Source organism: Heterocephalus glaber, unplaced genomic scaffold (genome assembly GCF_053883595.1).
Source record: "Heterocephalus glaber isolate CG9 unplaced genomic scaffold, H.glaber_assembly_v1.0 deba00000901, whole genome shotgun sequence".
NCBI classification, from domain to species: domain Eukaryota; kingdom Metazoa; phylum Chordata; class Mammalia; order Rodentia; family Bathyergidae; genus Heterocephalus; species Heterocephalus glaber.
This window is the reverse complement of record NW_028258171.1, coordinates 78,796-105,198: the sequence shown is the minus strand read 5'-3', so window position 1 is coordinate 105,198 and position 26,403 is coordinate 78,796. Positions and strand designations below refer to the sequence as shown.

Below are 26,403 nucleotides of genomic sequence, written 5' to 3'. Positions count from 1 at the left end.
AAAAGGGGAATAAACTACAGTTACAGCACAGTATGAATGAATCTCAAGCTCATTATGCTGAAAGAAGGCAGACATAAAAGTACACATTACAGATTTCATTATATAGCATTCTTGAAAATGCAAATGGACATACAGTGACAAAAAAGCATTAGAAGCGGTGGCCCTGGTCTAGGGATCAGAGGCACAGATAAACTGGAAATCAGCACAGACTTAGTGGAGCAGTGGAAATCTCTGTTCCTTCATTATGGTAGATACAGATCTGTCAAAATGTATTGAGCCATATACCTTAAATGGATATAATTTATTGTATGCACATTATACATCAATAAAATTGACTGAATCCAAAGCAAAATCATAGCTTGGTATTTGTAGGGAACTAGTTCCAAAACACCATGGGTACCAAAATCTGAGGATGATACTACTTGCACATATATAACTCATTCACATCCTTTTATATCTTTTAAATAATCTCTAGGTTACTTATAATACCTAATATAATTTAAAGGTGTATAAATAATTAATAGTTGTTATATTATATTGTTTAGGGAAAATGACAAAAACTCTATACATATTCAATACAGATGCAATCACCATAGGCCTAAGTACATTTTCAATCCATAGTCAGATTAATCCACAGAAGTGGAATATGTGGATAGGAAGGCCTGGATGCAATCTGAAAGTTAGACATATCCTTGTTCTTTTCAGTTACATGAACACTAACTTTCATTTTGGTTAAGCAATTTGGGGTATGGTTTTTCTGATCCCTGAAACAAGCAAATACAATCTGATACAAATATATTCAATTTTCAAAATTTACTATGGAAAGCAAATGTACTAATACATTTTTTAAAAACAGTACATAATGGTTGAAGTAAAAGGGCTTACAGTCACTTCAGTTTTCTTTTTAAATAAAATTTACAATTCCCCAAAAAAGCTGGTTAGTTCCAATTTATTTTTAATTCTGAGAGTTCAACAATATTTTTAAGCTGTTATATACTGTTTTGCCTAATCATTGATTTAGTAATTTTTCTGTTCACACTTACTTCTACTTGGAATATATATATTTTCTTTAAGTGACATTAAATATTTTATACAAGTTGTATCTTTGGCTTTCTTCTTGGTTCAATTACCTTAATTTCTACTTAATTTTATTTATTTATTTTATAGTATATTTTGGATCTTAAAGTTTTCACATTTCCCCCTTTAAAGTATCATTGGAAAATATTAGCTGTAGAGAAATATGAACTGTAAAAACTAATACTATGAAAACTACACTCCAAACATAAAACTGATAGCTTTAAGACTGAGAAAACCTGCCACATACACATAGAGAGGCACAGTCTTATAAATGGGAAAGTTGAAAATATGCTAGAGACAGATACACATATTAAATTTTCATTAGGGAACTATAAATCCTATATAACACAATAAAATGAATGCACATGAAGTAGATTGAAATTTACAGATAGACAGTACTACCTAATGGGAATTGTCACCAGGACAAAACTGACACACCCAGTGGAAATACTGTATCAGGTTTCATGATTTAAGTTAAGCAATTTGAGTTTCTGGAAACAAATGTACTAACAGCCTGAAAAGAATCTTTTCTCTATTTCCTCATCAGCAGTGAGGGGAAAATAATAAAAATGGAAGGCTTCAAATAAAATTATATTTTTCTCAGTAGTTTCATCTGGCCAAAATACAGTAGTTCTCATCCATATTAAACTATATACAACACAGTATTGTAATAAATCCTTAATATATTAGTTGTTATATAATTTATGTCACTTAAAATAATGTACTTTTTTTCTATGTTTAAAAATTATTTTTATTGTTCATTGTATTTTTAACAAGTGCTTGCATATTTTCAACTCAGCTATTATGTATTTTCCGCAAGGTTCATTATCTTCTAGGTAATGCACATTATTATTATATATAATTTTATTAAGGTGCCATCTACAACTGTATATTTCTCACCTAGACAGATGTCTACATGAAAATTATTCAAAAGGGATTCGAATATACAAAATGCCAAAAAAGGTAAATAGAAAAATGAAGATTAATCTCTAAATATAGAATTATTTTTTTATACATCAATCAGGCTCCACAGTAACTGTAATCTCACAGAAATCTCCACTACTATAGTCAGAAACTTGAATATAGAGAGAACACACTAGAGAATATATGACCATTAACTGTGTCTATTATACTAAAGAATTAGGAGGTTTAAAAATAAAAACAAAAAACCTCAAGTTTATTCAAACAAAATGTCATAAAAAGGAACTTCCCAAATTGAGAACAATAAAGTTTACATTATATGTAGGTATCATGCGAATGTCACAAAGTAGTAAGAAGTGTAGGAAAGAATTATTTAAAGAGAATGTATCTCTAAATTAGAAAACAAAGATCAGCTAAGAACTGATAGGTAAGGTGAAAAATCAACCAACTTTTGAAACCACTAAACAAAACAAAACAAAACTAAAAGGGAAAAATTACAATTGTAGATTTATAATAACATTTTAAAAGCTAAACCTATAAAGCCAAAAAATAACAATATTAAAGACTGAAAATTTCCTAATAGAAGAGTAAAGAATTAACAAAATAATATGGTACATACTAGAACATATTGGGCTCATATAATTTTCTCCCCGTATAATTTCTCCACCAAAAACATTAATTTTCATTTTTTTCACAAACTTCTTATTTTGAAAATACATGTGTACAGTGAATTTTAACAGCTTTTTAAAGCAATTTTTTCCTAGTCAGTGAACAAGAGTTAAAAAAGTAATAATATATCTATAAAAATAGGTATGCTATAGTATAATGTATAAATTATTTAATTCATATATTATGCACATATAATCTAGTGATAAAATGTATAAAATAAGAAAAGGGAACTAAATGCTTGCAACAGAAAACAGAATTGTCAAGACTGTTTTTTTTCCCCTCTCTCCTATAAAAACCAGCCATCGTGAAGGCCTGTGCCATTCTTAGGCCACTTTCAGGCAGATTCTGAAAAGCTGGAAAGTAAACACAGGTGTTTTAAAACTAGAGCTGCTGTCACGGACAACCACAAACACCCTTAACTCTGATGTGGCAACGCCTCTTTCCCGCCCTCTGTTTTTTAAAGCAATGGCCAAAAAGAAAATGTCAAATGTTTCACCTTTCAACACCTCAGAATAAGTAAGAGCTTAAAGTATTGTTTTGCAAATCTCTAGCAAATAATCATTTTTTCACTACTTTTAAATGTAGCCAATTAAACATTAATTGCAGAAAATAAAAAGTAGAATATCTTGAAGAGTTACCACTACCCCTAACCTTATACCCCATCTTCCACTACAACTTACAACAGTTTCTTTAGTTTCCACCACATTTTACAATTTAGTCAGTGAACAAGAACCAAAAAGAGTAATGAGAAGATGTCTTAAAAAATGGGTATGTTATAGTACAATACATAGATTGTACAAATCATGCATTACTTTATGGACATATATAAGTATATGTAGGGATAAAATGTATATCTAAGAAAACAGAACTAAATGTTTGCAACAGAAAGCAAAAGTGTAGTTTTCCCCTACTAAAAAAATCTTTTAACATATTAAGTCTTTATTCTGTCATGTAATTTTTACAGAAGGTATGATTTATTCCTGAGTAACATACAAATAAGTAGAATCTCTAAAAAGTTCAGAGATTTAATTAAGATATGTATTTCTCTTTTAGAAAAATGTACCCTAACAGATAATCTAAATTAGAAATCATTACCTGCACAGAAAATAAAACAACAAAAAAGTGAGTAAAATACTGTAACTCTCAAATGGCTACAAAACATAGAACTTGCATTCATAAATGTAATTTTCTAACACTGAAATAACCTAGTCCCTCTAATTGCATAAAACATCTAAAAGGCAGGCATAAAATTCATCAGTAATTGATGAGTTGTTATATAACTAGTGAATATAAAAACTAAAGTAGAATGAATTCTTCACATTTTACTATAAACATCAAGAAGCAGGTGTTAATAAGTGAATGGCCAAGTATCTATCAGTTCCCAGAATAATCTTGAGGATAATTTTGAGAGCTTTTAGCCTTGCCCTCAGAATTCCATAAATAATTCTTTTGTGTACTCCAGACAAGAACTGTGCTATGAAAACACACTTGTGTATTTGATTTTTCATAATAAAACATTAATAGTTTCTCAATGCACCAATAGCGATATCTTTTTTAAATGATAAAAATCAAAAGAAATAAAAATTAAAACTGAAGAACAGTTTCTATCAGCATCTATAGTTTTTTCAAAAATATCTTCAAATATTTTATAACTTTCTCTTATATTTCCTTGTTTAAAACATGAACTAATACTAGAGTTGTATATTTGGCTAATAGAGACAATCATCTATAAATGAAGAAAAGTAAACTCTAGCATCTTCTTCAGATCAACCATGTATTACTTTATCTCACACGTGAAGGACATTATATAGCATTAAAAGACAAAATAATAATGTTAAGTTGTGACATAAACCAACAAACTAAAGAAATTCAGAATTAAACTTGACAGTTCCTGAGTCCACTGTACTTTGGTAGTATAACACACAAGATACTTTCGGGCACAAAGGAGCAAGGAAAGGGCAGTGTGTCAGCCTTAGAAGTTAATTTCCTTGCTTTTGTTGGTTTATATTACCATCTAATATTACGTAAACAATCTGTTTCTAGGGAATTTATTTTTTCTTCAGTCATGATGAGCTGAGTTCATTTTTACGCTAAAGATCTTTCTGCATATAAAAATCCAGTTATACAGCAACAAAAGCTGATAAAGGAATGTCACTTAAAAATGAAATTTACAAAAAATATAAAATATTCAAAAATTGCTTAATTGGAAGGATCACTTCTACTTATTTTGCAACCTCTCAAAAGGTGAAGGTAATTAATACAACAGAATTTATTAAAAATAAATGGTTTATTGTGGAATGATCAGGACTTATTAGTAATTCTTGATTTTGTTAAAAGTAATCACCTGAAAACTTACAGATCTAGATAAAGATCAACAAGGTAACTAAAACATGTTAGATTTTAAAAAACTACTGGAATAAGTGAGTTTTTGAAGAAGCACCTTAGAGTTAAAAGCTGACCATCGTACAATGGAGCAAAAATGCAATGGACAAATGTACTTTTTTGGGTTATTGTGATCACAAATTAATTTCTTTATCTTCTTCTTATGGGAAAAACAAATAGTCACTTTAATATTTAAGGCAAAAAAATTTATGCAATAAAATTCATTTAAAATGTCATTTGTAGGAAGATGGACAGAAATGCTGATAGATCTCAGGAGTAAAATGTATAAAAGTGATTCTGGACTTAAAATAACAAGTATCAAAAGAAAGTGATGATTTAACTATATAAACATAAACCACAAATAATACAAGAAATAGGATACTGAGTTATACTGGAAACATTTCCATATAAAACTATACTGCATAATTTTATGAAAGTATTAAGGAACAGAAATAAAAGATAGTACAAATGCCACTCAGATACAGTAAGATTCAAAGTTAACATTTTCTAAAGAAAAGGCTACAAGTTATCACCCCCGCACACACATACCATTATTACTCATATGAAAATACAGGGAAGTTTTTTCAACACTGAGAAATATACTCTATGAATATATTTTTTCTATGAATATATGTAATATAAATAAAAAACCACAAAAATGTTGGCAATATTCTTTTTGTATTGAATTTTAAATACTAAGCAATAAGTATAGGATAGTTAAAAATGTGTCTCTGAGTCAGTAGGCAAGAGTGATTTTCCAAGATGCCTTTTTTGTTTCAGTTAAAATTAAAATCCACACTGTCTAATCCTTGGAGTCAATTTGTAATTAAGGGGATTTGATGAGAGACCAGGCACTGAATTAATGATAAAATTTAATATCTGTTTTAACGCATCAACATAACACAAAAACTAACCAACACGGAACAACACAATAAAGTCATTTTGTTACAGAGAAAAGACTACTGCTATGTCAGTTTGTGAATGTTAGTGTTTTTGAAAATAAGTGTACATGTGAGAAATCAACATTTATGTCAAAAATCAACATTTATGTAAAAAATACTAATAGAACAAGGGTTGTTTTTGGTATAGTGCAGTTACTTTTACTGACAGTTTTATATAATCTTTAATGAAGGACTCAACTACTTTCCGTATGTCTCAAAGGAGAAATATTTTATTTAGTAGCTAGAATAAGTTAATTGTAGTTCACAATGTAAAACTGTTTTTTTAAATGTATTATTAGTTTAGAAAGAACATACAGTTAAAAATCCATCAAATTGAATTTCATAATGTCTTAAGCAATCATTTAGATTTTGTATTGCATTTTTCACAATTCGTCAGACAATTTAATCACTTTAGTGCTCAACTTCATTTTGGTTATTGGAAACAGCTAAAAATGAAAGAGTATATTTCATTTGATCAGCATTCTCCATGTAGTGTCATGAAACTTAGCCCCCCACAGAATCACTCAAAAATCACTCAAAACAAAATCACTCAAAAAAGACATAAAATGAAAAATTGCACCAAAATAATGACCTCGGTGAATATAGATATCAAGTCAAAAATGAAGCAGAACTAAAATTGAAAGGCACAGTTGTTATCTTTTTAAAAACAAAAAGTCTACAGGCCTAAAACAAAGAGGGGAAATATTTTCCCGACTTTACTTTTCAAACACACTCTGTATTGGGCAAGTTTTCAGATTCATAGTAAGATATTGCAATTCACTAAGCCTTGAGTCAGGCCCACATTTATTATTTTGAAAAATATTCTTTTGATGATTCTAACATATAAACTCCTGTAAAGATCTACTGATCTCATTACCTACCAACCAACCAACTGAATCTCTACTAGGTATCACATTAATTCTACCTAGGGCATTGCTCTCAACAGTGTATTATGGAAATCTACTCCTCTACATATTCTGGCCACTATTATACTAAAAGTTTACAGGTCAAGAAAAAGAGGGAGGAGATCACAGGGGGAGAGCAGACATAAGGAGGAAGTGAGTAATAAAGGAACTGTTGATGGGGCAGAAATAAGAAAGGCCTGCCCAACCCGCCAGCAAAGAGGAGGCAAGCCACTCCCAGAACACAAGAGGAGGCTTCCGAGCTCCCGTGTCCCCACCAGCAAAGAGGTGAGCCTCTCACAGCACACAAGAGCAGGCTTCCAGGCCGCTGTACCCCGACCAGCACACAGCAGGTGAGCCACTTGCAGCGCACAGAGGAGGCTTCTGGGCCGCCATACCCCGCATCGAGCACAGAGGAGGTGAGCCACTCCCAGAGCACAAGAGGAGGCTTCTGGACCTCCATACTACCCCCCGCCCCCGCCCAGCACAGAGGAGGTGAGCCACCCCTAGTCCACAAGAGGAGGCTTCTGGGGTGCTGGACTTCCCCCGCTAGCACAGAGGAGGTGAGCCACTCCCATCGCACAAGAGGAGGCTTCTGGGCTGCCGTACCGCCCCCCCCCCAGCACAGAGGAGGTGAGGCACGCAAGCGCCGCCAGCAACTGCCCTCCCCCCGGCCTTTGAAATGAGAAGACACATAAACAAGTTTCAAAACCAGACCTCAAGATCACCTAAAACAACCCCAAAGGGAAATGAGATGGAACAATCTGATACTCAACTATCTGGACTCCGTGAACTACCAACAAAAGAGGATCTGGAAAAAAAATGAAATCAGAAATAATTTCTCAGATAACAGCAGAGATTGTGCCCATACTTCAAGACATGATTAATAAATCTAGAGAGGACACATAAAAAAATAGAGGAGCTGAGGAACATAATGGAATTCCAACACAGAAAAGAAATGTAATCCATAAAACATACAAACAGATTTCCAGGAGATTAAAAACTCCATTGAAAGTCTATGCAGCAGAATGAACCAATGTGAGGACAGAATTTCAGATATAGAAGATAAGATTGCAATTAGTGACCAGAAAAGAAAAATTGCTTTAAAGTTATAAGGGACCGCGAGAAATCAATCCAGCAGCTGCTAGATGATGAAAAGAAGAGTAACATAAGACTGATTGGTGTCAATGAAGAAACAGGAGAGAATGCAGATGACATAAAAAAAAAACTGTTCACAGAAGTGATGACAGAAAACTTCCCAAGCAGGGGAAAAGAACTTGACATACAGATAAGTGAGGCATATAGGACTCCAAGTAGTCATGATCAAAAAAAGTCTACATATAGGCATATAATAGTTAAGATCCCAGAAACCCAAAAGAAGAACAAAATTCTACAAGCAGTTAGAGAAAAGAAACAAATCACATACAAAGGAAAGCCCATCAGAATCACAGCAGACTTCTTAACGCAAACCCTCAAGGCAAGAAGAGCTTGGAGTGTTGTATTTCAAGCCCTAAAGGAAAACAGCCTCCAACTCAGATTGATGTACCCTGTAAAATTATCTTTCAAAACTGATGGAGAAACAACATACTTTCATGACAAAGAGCACCTTAGGAACTTCATGAATACCAAAACAGCACTCCAAAAAATTTTAGACATATCCTAGGAAAAGACAACATGGACCACAAACCCAGGAAGCCCAGCAAAATGAATCTGACGCAACAAGAAATTAAATGCAAAGGGGGAGAATCCAACAAAAAGAAAAAGTCATGACAATGATAAGTCAATATGTATGAGTTATAACCATTAATGTTAATGGTCTCAGTTCATGAATCAAGAAATAGACTGGCAGAATGGGTCAAGAAGCAAGAGCCAACAATATGCTGCACACAAGAAACACATTTAATTCAAAAAGAAACTCATAGACTGAAAGTTAAAGGGTGGAAAACAATACTCCATGTGACAGGAACCTGAAAAAAAAAGCAGAGTAGCTATCCTCTTTGCAGATCAAGTGGATTTCAAACGAAAATCTGAAACACTCTGGTCCCAGAAATTTCAGACAAGGATAGTCAACTTGTATGTACAAATCTGTTGTGAACATGTGTTCTAATTCCTCTCAAATAAAAACTTAAGAACAGGACTGTTGGTTCTTAACAGTAGTACAATAAATTTCTATATTGTTTTCCAAAATGGTTTTATCACTTTACATTCACATTAGTAGTATTAGTAAGTTCTAACTGGTTCACACCTTAGCTGACATTTGTCCTTTTAAAACTTTGAACTTCATCTCCCTAATGAGTGTATAATTCAATCTTGTTATTGTACTGATTAGTGTATTTCTGATTCTAGTGTTGCACACCTTTCCTTGTGCTATACTGGCTATTTATCATCTTCTTGAGTCTACTTTTTAATTGGGTTGTCTATTAATGAGCCGTAATAGTTCTTTACATATTTTGGTCTTAGGTTATATACACTATAAATATGGTCTGTTTAAGGACTACTTTTCATTTTCTTAACGATGTCATTTAAAGTTCCAAATTTTGATGGAATTTCATTTATCAATTTTTTTATACATCATGTTTTTTATAGCCTAGGAAATTCTTGCCTACCCTAAATTCATAAACATTTTCCCTTATAATTTCTTCTTAAAGTTTTATAGCTTTAGTCTTTCATATTTAGGTTCATAGATCCTTTCAAGTTATTTGTATGTATGGAAATAAAGGGTTAAGGTTAATTTTTTATATTCAGACTCCAGGTGATCTAGTGGCATTTGCTGAAAACACTAACTTTTCCTCTGCCCTGGAATTGAGTTTATGTTCTATAAAATCTTAATGTTAAATAATCTTTCAAGACTCAGTGGACCATATATGTGTGGTTCTATTTCTAGATTTTGTTTTATTCCATTGATCTATATATCTTTCTTTAACCAACACTGCCTTGATTACTGTAGCTTTAGAAGAAGTCTTAAAATTAGATAATAAATGTCTTCCAACACTTTGTCTTTTTACTTTTCTAGGTCCTTTGTACTCCTACATAACTTTTAAATTTCAATATCCAATTCTTCATTTATAGCAAGAATACATAGACCTGAATTTTTATATATATCTTGTGTTTTCTCATCCTGCTAAATTCAAATACAAGTTCTAGCGGCTCCTAGAGATTTCTTAGTATTTTCTCTGTAGATGATCATTTCATCTACACATAAAGATTTTACTTCTACCTTGTCAATCCTATCCTAATTGTGTCATTTTATTGCCAGACTATTTTGGTGTGGGCCTATGTTTCAAAGTTTAATGGACAGATGAAGAGTAGGCATATCTGCTCTTGTTCCTCACCTTAGGGAGAAAGCATTGTATCTTCTCCATTCATATAAGGCGTTTTTGCTGGAAGTATGAAGTACATGTCTTTGATCTGTTGAGAAGGTTCTGTTCTACTTCTAGTCTCCTGATAGCTTTTACCATGAATAGCTGAAGAATTCAGTCCAATACTTTTTCTGCAACTACTGACAGGATCATATGACTTTATCCTTTCCTCTGTTAAAATGATGACTTTTGGGGGTGGATCTTCCAATGATGAATTAACACTGCCATCCCTATAATAAAACCACTTTCTACATACTGCCAGAGCTGGCTTCTAATAGTTTGTTTTGTTAAACAAATTTCTATCTATGTTCATACTTTTTTCGTCTATTATCTTTATCCAGTTTTAGGATTAGCACAATGTTGATTTCCTAAAATGAGGGGAGAAGTGTTCCTTCTTTTTTCTGCTTTAAATGTTTGATATAATTTATCAGTTAAAATGTATATGAGCCTGCTGTTGTCATATAGGTAGGTTTTCAAGCTAGGAATATACTTTCTTTATTAGATGCTATTCAAATTTTATATTTCCTCCAGAGTTAGTTTCATTAATTTGTCTTCTAAGTTACTTCTTAGAAGTTGTCAAATTTATTTCAAAAAAGATTTTTGTAATATGCTTTCTATATCTTTTTAAATTCTGTAAAATCTGTGGTAATGTCTTCTAGATCTTGGTATTGTAATTTAAAAAATGTATAACTGATATTGTGTAATAGGAAGAAAAGGTCTGTACGAGTAGGGGAAGTGGGAGGTGTAGGGGAAAGGAAAGGGAAAAGAAAAAATATGAGAAAAGGAAAAAAAATGGAAACAAAGTCTTTGCAAATACGGAAGGGTGGAGGGGGTGAATGGAGGGCAGGGGAAGGGGAAAAAATAAGAACCAAGATACATCATGTAAAGGTACAAGATCCAAATGATGAAGGTAACTGTATTTTATACCTAAAGTGTACCAATAAACTTAATGGGGAAAAAAAAGAAAACAATTTTTAAAAAATTAAAAATGAAAGGCCTGGGAGAGGAAATCTTGAAATGTTGGAAGTTTCTCACATGATCCATTTCTTTTCAGATAAGTGCTCATTTTCACAGTAAAATAATTTCATTCTACCATTACCAAAATCATCGCTAGTTTAACCACAGACAAGAGGAATGTGGCCAAACTGAAGGTAGGATGAATAGGTATTAGTAGGTACTGGAAGAAGAGAAACAGGCTTTGGTGATGTAGAGCATTTCAGTTGAAGGAAATACCAGGTCCAAAGACTGGTGCTACAAAAACAATGAAAGGTTTTCAGGATCTAGCCCAAGCCATTTTACATATTAATCTGCATGTTATGCTCAAAATTCAGTCTCCTACTGAAAATTTAATCCTCTTTTCAAGTACTCATTAAGACATTTTTGACATTAAAATTGTATAAATAATTGTAGTTAAATTTTCAATATAATTTTATATCTATTATTATTTGTCAAAATAAATATCAAATTCAAATACTATGAAATGAAATTAGAAAAGCATCATTAGTGACCAATGCTAAAAGCAATTAATGCAAGAATCACCAAGTATTTCATTGTGTTTGTAATTAATAATCTCCATAGGAGATCACACCATAGTCTGTATTACTTTTATTGCAATGGTTATAGTTCACAGTTGTTTCATCTGCACGTCATCAGTTTTTATTATATTTCGATAGACTTGAAGAAGCTTCATAAGCTTTAATGATTCGGCTATAACTGGTACTTCATTTAGAAAGCCCATAGTGAATGCTGTCAGTATTACCTCATTTTGTAGGTAAAATAAAACTGGTGTAGCTTAGAGTATTGCCTGTAAAGAAATACACTCTTCAGAAAAAATTTATTACATTGTTATGGTTTGGGTCTATGGCCTCATGTCATAGGTGGGTGAATCTAGAGTGTGTGATTCTAGGATTATGGGCATGTGATTATTAAACCACTACACGAGTGACTGGTTTGGCACCATCCTAATCCTGGTGGTCTGAATAGGATAAAGGGAGCAGAAAGATGCTGTTAGTATGTTTTTGCCTTTGCTATCTTATGCATGCCATGTTGTTTCTCCTCTGTGAGGCCTGTTTGTTAGCCCTGTCTTGGAGCCAGCTGACTATGGACTGAAACCTGTATGAACTGTGAGCTAAATAGACTCTTTCCCCTTTACCTTTAGGTGTCAGGTATTTTGTCTCAGCAATGAGAGAAAAATAACTGACAGATATGTGGAAAACAAAGCCTACCAAATCAAACAGAGAATTGATCTTAATCAATTTTGTGGCAATATTTGACACAGTGAATCACTCCCTCCATAAAACTTTATTTAATCCCAAAATTTTGTGATAACACAATCTCTGAGTCATCTTCCTATCTTTCTTTTTCTTTTTGGGCTTCTTTGTAAATTACTTATTTGTACAACATTTAAGTACTAGAATGAACTAGTGTTCCATCTTTCTATTTCTCTCCTCCTGAATGTTCTGAGCATTCCCATATAATTCACGTCTAACTATAATCTGTACAAGATCTGGTACCATTGTCTTCCTCTTCCAACTGTTTTCTGTCACTGTTGTTTCCTACTGTATGGTTACTTATGCACTAAACGAAAGATAAAAATGCAAGAGGACTTATCAATGTCTTGCTTAAAATATTGAGAAGTTAGAAACAATCTGAATGCTCTGTAATAGGGAACTGAGAAAATTAAATGTTGCCTATCAAGGCATTGGGATCTACAGATCCTAAGAAAAGGGTCCTGTTGATCTGTATTTATAGAGATGGAGAAATCGCGTTATCTAAGTTACTCCAGTTTTGTTTAAAAATATTCATAATAATGAGAAAAAAATCTTGAATACTGACTTCACTTGGTACACATGCTCATTTCTGAAGCAATTATTTTTGAGGGAAAAGGTTTAGATATTCTTATTGATCAAGACTGTGAGTTAGAATTACATCGGAAGATGGAAGAAGGTTCATTATCTTTTAGGAGAATTAGGATGATAACATGAAATTCAAGGCAAATTAACTCTTGTGTAGCAAAATTATTGCTGAGCAGCACCACTATACTAGGTAAATGTAAAAAGAGAGAAAGGAAGTAAGGAAGTTATACAGAAAGGAAGGAAATAAGAGAGAGAAGTAGGGAGGGTAGTGGTACATATAAGAACATAAAGTTCTGAAGCTTTCAGGAGCCCAAAGGAGAAATTAATTCAATGGTGGAATACATACATATAACCTACAAAGAAGTAATAGTTATAAGTAGCATAAGCTTCATCCTTACATTCATTCTTTTGCTCCCCAAGTTCCATGGGAACAATGTAGAGAGACTCAGGCTAATAATGAACACATAGTCGGATCACAGCAGAAAAACTGCGAGCTTAAGGAACCCAAATATTTTGAAATATACTGTGCAACTTTTGCTTGAAAGGAAGACATTATTCTTATTGTATTGAATAGTAAACAAATCCCTCTTCCCTGTTTTGAATGGAGGTATTACCTTTATTTTTCAAGATTATCTGCTGAACAAATTATTTCAAAATATAGTTTGGGACAAAGGCCCTAAGTACCTCTACAAATCTTGTGACACACACACAGACACACACACTCACAGCTGTGTCCCACTATGATCAATTTAGAGGGACACAACCAGCATTAGTTTTTTAAAAAAGTAAGTAAAACAGTATGAAAGTGTCCAAATACATATATGTTATGAGAGTATATATCCATTTCTTACATTTTTGTCTTGGCTTTATATTTATATGTTAGTGTATTAACTTGGTCACAATATAAATATAATTCATGTTGCTATGCCTGAAATATACTTTACTATATGGTCATCTATGAATATAATAATAATGTAACTACTTAACAATGATGTAACAAAAATTTGAGTGACCCAAATTCTTACCTTCTTAGTCAATAAATATCTAAAAATGAAAATTCAAGAAGTGGCACAAGCTTTTCACATAGATACATGGAAAGAGACAAGTTAAAAGTGATCTTGTCAGTGGAGCTGAAATCAGAAAAGGTAGATGGGAAGGCAGACTGCTCTTGCTTTTTTATTATAATATGCATAGAATCATTTGACTTTTACAATATGTGCTTTATTAAATGGCTAAATATTCATACACAAAATATTTTTCACAACAGTATTCATAGGAGTGTGAAACTATGAACAACCTAAATACTCAACTTTAAGGGGAAATTAAAATTATGGTGCATCTAATTATATTGCATTGTAAATTACATTGCATTAAATGGAATGTTTAAAAAGAATTCATAATTCTACTAGAGAATGCTTATGATGTGTCAACCAAGGAAAGGGGATACTAAATTGCATAGGTGGTATTAATTCATTTAAAAGACACAGTATTTATTCAATAAACATTATATGCCAGGTACCATGGCAAGATGTGGAGCCAAGCCTAATTTTCAGCTGATGTACTTAGGTATAGCCATTCAAGTTGTTAACAGCCGGCTGCTCTTCTTCATTGGTCAGTGTCTTTGACTTTCTAAGTGTCAAACAGTTTTAATAGATACAGAAGTGTACAAAGTAAGAAAAAAAATCTCTGGTCTCATACAGCATTAATTTTCATTAGGAAAACAGACAATAAAATATATATATTAAAAGATAATAACAAGTACTTCAGAGAAAAAGCAGGAAGGGAGAGAAAATGCTGTTAGATTTGAGTTGAGATATTAACAAACGGGTTAGATAAATTCTCATTAGCCAGCTGGCATTTGAAGAGATGTGAAAAAATAAAAGTGAGCTATGTGAACATTTGGCAGAAGAGTGCTCCTTGGAAGATACAGGAAGTACAACACTGTCAGATGTAAGCAAGACTGGTATGTTTGAGGAATAGCAAGAGGATAGTGCATCTAAAGTGAAGTTTGACATTAGAGGAAATAATAGGGCCAGATCAAGAGTTCTTGTAGGTTTATTCTGAAGACAAGCCATTGAAAGTTTTTTTTTGCAGAGGAGTAACATAATCTAATTTACATTTTAACAGGATTATTCTGGAAGCTGTGCTGTGAATAGAAGGCAAGAATAAAAACAGCCTACGATTAGGAGGCTTTTACAATAATCCAGGCAGGAAGTGACAGAGCTTGAGAAATGGTAGCTGTGGAAGTGGAGAGAAGTGGCTGAATTCCTGATATGTATTAAAAGTGTAGCCAAGAAGATTTGTTTACAGATAGGTTGTGGAGTAGGAGAAAAAGGGTAAAGAATGACTCCAACAATCTTTGCTTCACCCATTGGTAGGATAAAAAGATGTTCTTTTCAGACAGACTCTGCAGAATGGACTAGATTGGGTGATACAATTAGGAGTTTGGTTTTTGGCAGAAGCTTGAGATGTTTATATGCATACCCAGGTATGACAGGCAGCTGCTAACATAACCCTGCAAAGACCTTTGCCTCCTGGTGTTCATGACCTTGTGTAATGTTCTCCCCTTGAATGAGAGCTGGATTTAGTGAGTCACTTTTTAAAAATGATTTTATGTTTTGATGCCGGGTGTGGTGATGCATGCCTATAATCCTAGCATTTGGGAGGCTGAGGCAGGAAGATTTCTGTGAGCTCAAGGCCAGCCTGAACTGTAGTGAGACTCTGTCTCAAAAAAGAAAATTATGTTTTGAGATAATCATAAAATTACAGCAAGTTCTAAAAATGTAAAAGTGAGGTCCCACATACCTTCCAGCAGACATTCCCCAATATTTAACATCTTGTGTAACCACAGTACAGCATTTAAGTCAGGAATCTGACAGTGTCATTCCGGAGGCTGAGGTCCAATTCACAGAGCTTACTGTGACTTCATGAGTCTCGCATGCACTTGTGAGTATGCATATGTGTGTATTTAGTTCTATGTAGTTTTATTACCTGAAAATTGATAAAATCACTATCACAATGACAGTGCAGAGTGTTACATCACCACAAGGAGCTCTTGGGCCACCTACTTTGTACCCATAACCCTACCATCTTGTAATTATTAATCATATACTTTTTTCTCTAAAGCTGTCATCTTACCTATAATACTCACTTGAAATTGAATTTCCTTAATTCAGAATCCATGCAGGCCTGAATTCAGGTCATCTTACAAATATGTATTATTGAATAGATGACTAAAACTATAATACCATACTACAAATTTGTAAACACACGATATATTCTAATTTCAATTATTTTGAATGTTATCCAACTCCCTCATTTTGAAGATACAAAATAATTTGCTAAAGGCCATACAGTTGGTAATGGGAAAACAAAGACAAGAAAATAGGTCTTTGACAGCTACATCCGTGTTCTTTTACCACATCATATATACCACTGGCATAATGTATCATACTTTATTTAAAGATTACTTACATTTTTATCATTTGTAACAATATCCCTATACTTATTATCTCACAAATGTGGAGGCCAAGTTAACTGGATTTCCTAATGCTGTATATCTAGTAAATTGGAAATTCAAGATTTTCAAATCAAAATCCATTCCTAAAGTTATGTATTGTACTAGAAAATAATCCAAAACCATACCCCACTCTCAGTAAAGGGCTGGTATTATCTGGGCATATAAAAGATAGTAATATTGCTCCTTTGGAAAAAGACTAATAATTTACCTCAACACATGATTTCATCTAAAGAAATGGTTTTTATTTACTATTCAGTACAATGAATAGTGGTTAGTATTTACTCATTCTCATAAAAGAGCTTATCCTGCAGTAAACTCTAAACTTCAAAGGACAAAATGAATACACTAAAAGCTCTTCTATCAGTATATTTAGAAAACCAGAAGGCTTTGTTCAGTTCATGAATTAAGAAACTTTAGCATAAAATAGAAATCCTTCTACAGAGTTATAGCTAGGCATACACAGTGATTATTAAGACAATATTATACCAGAATAATTCCATTTTGTTTCTGATAATAAAGATAGTAACATCAAAGAGTATAGCTTAAAAGTTATTTAAAAAACTAATGATTGTATAATATGATCCGAACAATGTGCTAAATTCCAAGTGAACAACAACATAAAAAATGATGAAGAAATTTCCGATTTAGAGGAGACAATTAACTAATTGAGACATTTTAAATAAAGCAAAAGAAAAGATCAGACAAAATGCAGTAACATGATACATTTAGAAACACCATGAAGCAGGGAATATCTTGGAACTAGCACAACTAGAAGAAAATGGTCCAGAAAAAGGAGGGCAGCAGGGTAAAATTAGCATAGTGTTCCAAGTAAACTTAGGAGAGGCTTGGGCTTTATTCCATAGGCAGTAGGAAGCATTCTTGCTTTCTACTGATACTTTCACTCTGAAATATTTAAGGCATTATTCCTCTGTTTTCAAAGTATTTAAAATATTATTCTATGATTGCTGTTGTGAAGTCAGTGAGTCTGCCATTCCTTTGTAGAGGTGACTTTCTCATTGTTTGTTTCAAGTGGCTTTCTAAACTTCAGTGTTCACCAAATTTTAAAAAATTCATCAAGACTAAAATATATCTGAGAATCCCAGATCTGAGGTTTCTGCCATTTGACAATTTGAAAAAAAATTTTGTCATGACTTTTTGTATTTTGCCTTTCCCCGACTCCCGATATAACCTCCTCTGGAATTCTGAACAGATATATTTTAGATCTTTAAACTCTTATGTCCTTTAATACCTCTTTTATATTCCTTATTTCTTTGTCACTCTGACTTCAGTTTCAGTACTTGTTTCAAATCCATCTTCCAGGTTACAATAACTTCTTGAACTGTGTGAAATCTGCTGTTCAACCTATTTACTAAATGTTTTAGGTATTTTAGTGTAAATTTCTCCAAATTCAATCTAGTTTTCTATCAAATCTAGTCAAGTATTTTTAGTCAGTTTCCTTCCTGACTCTTGCTTTTAAGCCTTTCTTTTTCCTCAAAGATACAGACCACACTTACGATATTTTCTGTGATGGATAATTAAAATAAACGAACTACTTGTTGAACTATATGATTCTGTTGCCTTACATTTTTGCTGACTTTCATTAGAAGTGTTTTTTATTGTTATGTATTTTCTAATTTCTTCTGTTAGCTCAGGTCTCTGACTCTTTCTCTATCAGTATTATTGGATGCCAATTGTGAAGACATTTTGCTTTGGTTTGTTCTCTATGGGCTTCTCCGGGGCAGGATCATTCAAGTTAAAACCTCAGCTCTTAGACCCATACATATAAGAAGACATCAGTCTACCTATGTGGTAATAAACTGCCTGAAAGCCTGTGATGAATGACAAAACTTCAGCGATTTCCCCCCTTCTAGTCAAATCAAGTTGCCTTAAACACTAATGGTGATGCAATCTCACCAGCTTTAGAGAGAATTTCTCCTGATATTCCCTGGCATAAATAGGGTTGATCTTACCCTTGTAGTCATTAAAATGGAAGCTCAAATTTACCAAGATTTGACAAAATCACTGAGGGTGAAAAGACAGTTTCAGGTAATCACTATTGCCCACAAGTTTTATTATTATTTTTTTCCATTTCATTTCAACTTTGGGGCCTTTGCAGATTCTTTGTTTTCCTGATATCTCAATAATATGTTTTAAAATATTTTTATAATAAAAATTTTAACCATCTTTTCTCATTTTTAAGACAAGAGGGTTATTTAAAGTATTATATTTTCTTATATTCTTGAAAATGTAAGACAGTGAGGTTTAGAAGTAGAAAAGTGAATCCTGTGCTTTAGAATCATAGCTGATGGCAATATGACAACTGATTAGGATAGAAAAGTTAGGAAAATATTTGTACTGTTATTGTCTAGATTGTGGCCTTGATAGAGTAGAATAAAAATGAGAGTAAAATAGGAAATAACTGTGGCATAATCAACAGGACTTGATGCTGAACTGCTTTGTGGTGGATGAGCTCATGAAACAGTATGATGAGTATGGCAATTATTACAGCCTACATGTCTAGGAGGATTAATGAATAACTGTTACTGGATCAAGCTGGCAGTAAATAATAGAAAGTAATTAAGAATTATATAAAATATAGAGCTTTATTCTCTCACCAGTAAAAGAAGTCAGGATATAGGTCCTTAATGTTCTCTCAGTAGCTCACTGACTATGGGACTCAATGATGTCCGACAGCTTCTCTTGGACTTTTGTCATTACTGTAAAATGGTTACTATAGTTCCAGACATCAGGTCAGTGTTAAAGGTTATAAAAGGGAAGGAGTAATGGTGTTTGTTTTATCTGCCCTTATATCAAATAACCTTTTTCAGAGGTATCCTTTCTTCCTCTAGCCCTGCTGTAGGTTCCTTGTTACATCTCACTGGCAAAAAAGAAAGGCTGAGAAAATATTTAACTTTTTCCACATCTATAACAAAAGAGAATATGACTAGAAATAAATGTTGCATTGTACAGACAATATAATATGTCTGAGTCAGGTCCTGACTTCTTCCTATGGAGAAGGCTTATGGAGTCAGAGCATCTGGTTTCAAACTTGCTAGGTAAGCAGATATTCAGATATCCAAGTGGAGGGGTTGACATGATCTTCACTGGGACATAAATAATAAATGATGTGATAAGAACGGGTGAACTTGAGAAGGGAAAGAAAACAATAAAAGAAACATCCCACAGGTAAGGATATGGAAGAAAAAGTACTCTTTCATTCATTAGTGGTGGAAATACTAATGGTATTTAGCCACTTTGAAAGACACTATGGCAGCTTCTCATAAAATTAAACATATTTTACCATATGACCCATCAGTGGCATTCCTAGGTATGTACTCAAATGAGTTAGACAACTTAGGTTCAAAATCCTGCACACAGATGATTATAGGAGACTTGTTGCTAATTATCAAAAGAGTTGGAAGCATGCAAGAAGACTTCCAGTGAATGAATAAACTAGATAGATCTAAATAATACTCTTATCATTAGCAGTAAGAAGAAATGAGCTACTTTTGAACTATAAGGAAATGACCTTTGCAACCTTCAGAAGATATACAGGAATTTTAAATGTACATTATTAAGCAAAAGAAGCCAATATTAAAAGGCTATCTATTGTATGATTCTACCTATATGACATTCTACACGTCAAACTATGGAGAGAGTAAAAAGATCAGTATTGCTAGGGACCAGGAGGTCAAGATAGATGAACAGGCAGAACACACTGGGGGCAGTGAAACTGTTCTGTATAATACAATGACTAATAGACAGTACATATTTATCAAAACCCATTGCATGTATACCAACAAGTAAATCCTGTTGCAAACTGAGAATTCTGGTTACAATGACCCGACTATAACAAATGTACTACTTTGGTCCCTGATGGTGATAGTGTGTGGGGGGGGTATGGAGGGACACTGGGCACATGCGATCTTTCTTTACTTTTTATTTGATTTTGATGTAAGCCTAAAACTGCTCTAAAAATAGTTTATTTTAAAAGGGGGGGCAATACTTAACCTCAGAAACACTTATACTTTAGGGATAGGTAGGAAAAGAGGAACCAGCAATCAAGACTAAGGAAGGGCAATCAAAGAAGAAAAAAATGATAAGGGTTTAGCAATAGGGAACAGGAAAGTGTTTCAAGAGAAAGGATCAATAAGATTGAAATGTATTACTCTTAGGTTGTTTTGTTTTTTGAGACAGGGTCTTGCTATGTAGTCCAGGCTGGCCTTGAACTCATGGAAGTCCTTCTTCCTCAGCCTCCCATGTGCTGGGATTACAAGCTACACCACCACACCCAGCTTATTCTTAGGTTGACTGGGATATTGAATATGATAATGAAAAGTATCACAGGTTTATTAGCAATCAGAGGTCATCTACTGTCTAAGAAAAAATGGCTTTCAAGGAAATTATACTGGAGAACTCCAATTCTAGGAGGTTAAAGCTATGTAATAAGGAAGGTATATTAATGAAAGTAAAAAAGGAAAGAAAGCATATATGAACTTTCTTATTAATTTTAATGTCTACATACTTATGACTAATCTATGTCCAAAATATTTAATATCCAAAGTGATGTTCTTCAAGAAGCCAATTTCTTAACATAAACTGATAAAATTTATTTTAAATGAAAAAATAATAACTAGCACCAGTATAATTCAGTCCCTCACCCAACAGACACCACTGTATATTACTTATTGGGAATATTAAAGATATAAAAATAAGAGAAAACTTTCTATGTCTAGCAAATGCGACTAATATAAAAGAATGCTCATAAATGATCACCAAACTCTAATCTTATGTTTTACAATGAAAATAAGTTAGGAAGAATTTTCCAGTTATTAGAATAAAGGCATTATTTTAATGATACTATTTCTGACAACTATTTGCTTGTATGACAATTATGATTTTGTCATAATCAATACTTTAGAAAGTTCTATATAATGGATAACCATTATATATATATATTTTTTGTCTTCAGTCATACCCCTGGAACTGCTTCTTTTAGAAATCTGAGTGTAATTCAGTGAAATAAGGCCAGAATTTTTCAAATCTTATTCTATTCAAATTCACTCTTACAAATGATAGTAATAATGCTATTTATAATAAAATATTAAAAATATTGTTGGTGCTATTTTTAAAAAATTTCTCATCTTCATTTGGACACAAACAATATTAAACCACTTAAGAAAAAATGACACATAGAAATGTTTCTATTTCCATAAATTGCAGCCTACATTTAATTAAATTTAACATAAACACACAATCAAAAATGTCAAAATAAAGACTATGCAACTGCTATATGTTAACAAATTGAAATTTTAATTTTAGGTTTCTCTTTTTTTTTTCAGTACTAGGAATTGAACCTAGGACCTTTGAACTGAACTACATCCCCAGTCCTTTTTTGATTGTTTATTTGGAGACTGCATCATGATAGTCATTAAGTTGCCCAGACTGGGTATAAACTCATGATCTTCCTTCTTTTGCTTCCCAGAGTGCTAGGAAAATAGGGGTGTATCACCACCCTCTTAGATTGTTTTCAATAAAACAGCCATATTATATTAAGCATATAAAATCTGTCCCCTAACACTAATAAGAAATTAGCAATAAGAAATTGCTAATAAGAAATGAGCAAGCATTACAGAAGTGGCCATTAAAACAATCTTGATTTCCATTTTTCAAATAATGTTTTTAAATTATTATATTTAATTTTCATGAAACAGTCCATTCTTTGGATCACAGAAATTGCCTCTTTTATATATATTGCCTCTTTTCTTACTCATCTTTATGATCTATCTATAAATTCAATAGAAAGAAAAAAAGAAAATGCATTAAACAACAATAAGTTATTATAAGCCCACCACTAAGAATTTCAAAATGAAGCTAAATATATTTTGTAAAAAAATCTGATTTCTTTAAAACATTTTCTTGGATAGATTAAAAATAATTCTACATCAAAATGTCACCATTTTTCTAAATTTTAGGAGATTAATTTTCACAATCCTCGCTTGGTTTGTTAAGATCATGATTCTTTCTATAATTTGCAGAAATAAATGAATTTAAGATGACAAAGTACAGTACAATCCCTCTTGGCAGCAAATATTTTCTTCTTGCACAATAAAAACTAAGATGACTTTTGTTTCCTATGGATTTTCACTTTTAACAAGTTAACGAGAATGGAAGCACCTTGAGGGTAGAGACCATTACTATGTCACAGGCAATATTCTAGGAACTGGGGCAAATATAAAAAGTAGACTGGAAAGTGACAAACATCTTAAAAAATAATTAGTAGAATCAAAATAATGTCTTTTCTCATGATTACAGAATCTACATTATAATGAGACAGAATTTGGTTTCCAGTTCTAATTGAATATATTATATTTCTTTCTCTCTTTTTTTTGTAGCATTTGAAGTACTTTTATAAATCCCAAACATGTTCATATATCCTTCAAGGAGTATTACACCTCTGTGAGTTACTAATATTATAGCTCATTTAAAAATTATTATAATACCAATACAAAGTAAAGGCCCATGATTTAATTTTTTTCTTTTAATGTGTTCACTTTTTATTAACTATAAAAGTTAAAAACATAAAAAAAGAAAAAGAAGGAATATATGTCAAAGTTTTTAATAGTGTATCTCAAAAATCAGAAAATATGTTGTTTTCATGAACAGATACATGAAATAAAATAATACCATAAGAGAAGCATGCTGTATCTGTGTTTAAAGAAGGGGTTGTTGGCAAACACCACAGCTCACTTCTGCTGAAATGTACACAACTGATATATGCAGCACAGAAAGCTGGCACCAAGGGCTTACAACCTTAATTTGCCTGTGAGAAGGAACAGAGATTTACCTTCAGAGCACGTTCTTGATTGTTTTCAGCAGTCAGATGTCTCATGTTGTTTGCTGAAGTCTGGTTCTGCTCTTTCAGATGATGAAGCTCCTGCTCTAGCCGTTTGCACTGCCACAGGGGAAGAATCCCATTAAGTAAAGGAGTTAGCACATTTTTTTCACCAAGCCATATGAATTAATGTAAATAATACCCCACTGTATTCTCTAAAAGACAAGGTTTATTTTTTTTCCATCAAGAAAGGTAAGTAAAAGTAATATTGACTACAAACAAAATAACATTGTGCATAGTACTCTGGTTATTCAATTATAATTTTCAGTTAGTCTTATTAATCTAAATATGTCATAAAATACTTTTAAAATTAAGATCCAACTGTATTCAAAATTATTTTCATTAACCAAATTGTTCTATGTAGTTGTTAACAACCAAAGTATGCTTCTAAAACTCACAATGGATTCTAATTTAGCTATAGTATTATATTGTGATGAATTATTATTTTTAAAATAAAAAGTACTCATAAAATATAATAAAGAGTATTTTACACAATAGTTGCATAGGCTATAAAGTGATAAACTGCAATACAGAAAAATATGAAGATATGTGAGAGATTAAAGGAATAAAGTATTAAACACATTTCAGTGAAAAGCTAAAACTCACCTCTTAATTTATTTTTAAATTACGGTATTTAATTAACAACTGATGAAATAGACATACTGATTCAACATTGTACAAAGTTCTTTCTACACTATTTGACAAATACCTGGTAGCCAAAAGGAATAAAAAAAAATCACTAGTTTACAAGATACAATCTGTCATTTCTTATTATTCTAACATTTTCTTCTGCCTCGCACCCTTATAATAATATGCAGTCTATACTAGTATTTCTCAACTTTGAGTAATATACAAATCCTTTTACAAGTCTTACCGGACTCCTGATATTGACTTAGATATACGATGTTTATACAAATATTGTTTATACACACGCCATGCATACAAAATACAATTATAAAAAAAATACATAAATTAACCAGAAAATCAAAATATTTCAAATTAATATTAATTTAATAAAATAGAGAATTTGTTAGAGCTAAATTCTGAAAATATGATATAGTACTGAGTGATTCCATGGCAGACACATTTATATCACCATGTCCATTCCACCATGTGCTATGCATGTACTTAATGCATGTATCACATGTTTTTTAATTACATGAAAGCTTTCTGACATGTACCATTTGCCCTTTATTAGGAGGGGACAAATGATTTCCATTAAACTGTGTCTCTGTCCTTTTTAAGCCCAGAACAATTATTTGGTCACAGAGTGAACACAAAAATCATGAGCCATGAAAATGAATAAAACGTAACTGTGTTACAATCTACTAGCAATGTTCTCTTCTAAACCTATCCTTTACAGTTTCAATCAAATTTAGTATCAAATTATTAGATATCATAATGGAATGATCATCAGTTTCAGGGCTCCCTACTCTCTGCATACTCTCATAGAGGAGGTGCTGGGAGCTCCTCTGTGGGAACCCACCAGCAACTGTGTGAAGCACACTGAATGTCCCACTAGCATAGCACTACCACTGTATGTGGTAGTAATGAATAATTGTTTCTGGGTTGGTCAAGCTTTCTCTATCCCCAAAGTCCAGTGGCTCCCAGTTGCTGCTTGCTCATGAAGTGCTATTGTTTTCAAATTCCTGAGTGCACACCAGTGTTGTCTCATACATTGCTCTCCAAAGCCCTGTCATGTGAGTATCTTACTCAGAGTTATACTCTTTCCTGTGGGAAGGTTAGAGTGGCTGTGAGTCTATTCTACAAGCCAAGTCACTGCTGAAGTGCTGGGTTTGTCCCTTAGTGCAATCCTCTTCCAAAACAGTGTATATATCAGACCTGGAGTATAAGGCAGTGCTTTGATTCAAGAGTGGTCCAGCTTCCCCTTACAAACTCAGCTGACACTAGATTTTGGTTCAGTGACCTTCTCTTTTCATTTACCCTCCTCTATCAGGCTTTTTCTTTTAGGCCTCACTTTAGAGTACCTGCTTTTTTTCCAGTGCATGGTTCAGAGGCTTCCTCCTTTGCTCTTACTCTTTATAGGCCATGATGATCTCTTCCAGGTTTATATATTAATGTCCCATTTTATGGATGTTCATCATGTCAGTTATGCAATTTAAAGTCTATACTCCCACAGGAAACAGATCTAGCCTTTTAATGTCTCAGGAAAATTTATCCCCCTTTGCTCAGTCATGGTCAGAGACTTGATTTTTTGTTACTCCTCTGAATGAGTAGGTTGTCTATTTTTTCCATATTCCATTTAAGTGAAGAAAAAGTCCAGATCTATACAAGAATCTCTACAGAGGTCCTACCTCAAGTTGCTACCTCATTCCTTGTAAGGGCAATAAAATCCAAACTCTAGCATTTGGGACATATTCCTGGTCTTGTACCTCTAGTTAACTCGCACATCTGTAGACAAAAGTCTTTTAATTTTTAACTTTCATAATATTTCGGCCCTTCCACTTCTTTCTGAAAAGGTGTGTGTGTGCGTGTGTGTGTGTGTGTGTGTGTGTGTGTTTGTGTGTGTGGAGAAAATGAAGCACTCTCAGGCCAATTTTTGATTGAAATATTGTGATCAAAGAGATAAGTTTATGACCAGTAAGGCTATTTTTGCCCTGAAGATACTCATCCATATTGCACTCTTGGATCAGTTTCCACACACATGTGGCATAAGAGCAATAGAAAGTAAAGCCAAGAAACAACGCAAAATGGCAAGTGTCCCATAGGGCTGCACCTTCAAGTATTTAACCATCCTCCTGATTAAATGAATGAAAACAGACAAATCAAATATTAGAGAAGGTATGTGTTCCTAAATCAAGTAACATATTAAAAAATTTTTGCTATGATGTTCACAGTTTCCTTTTGAATGGACACAATTA

General features: G+C 32.9%; 1 protein-coding gene across 13 annotated transcripts in view; it reads right to left on the bottom strand.

The window, feature by feature from the left end:
- Window positions 1-26,403, bottom strand: part of Mipol1 (mirror-image polydactyly 1) — a 277,529-nt gene that overhangs the window by 172,542 nt on the left and 78,584 nt on the right. For all 13 annotated transcript variants that reach the window (XR_015450059.1, XM_087208007.1, XM_087208004.1 and 10 more), the window contains one exon: window positions 23,474-23,581. Coding sequence is in view for 12 of the 13 variants with exons in the window: in XM_087208007.1 (XP_087064133.1) it covers window positions 23,474-23,581 (108 nt within the window). In the remaining variant the exon portion in view is untranslated. The remainder of the gene's footprint in view (window positions 1-23,473; window positions 23,582-26,403) is intronic.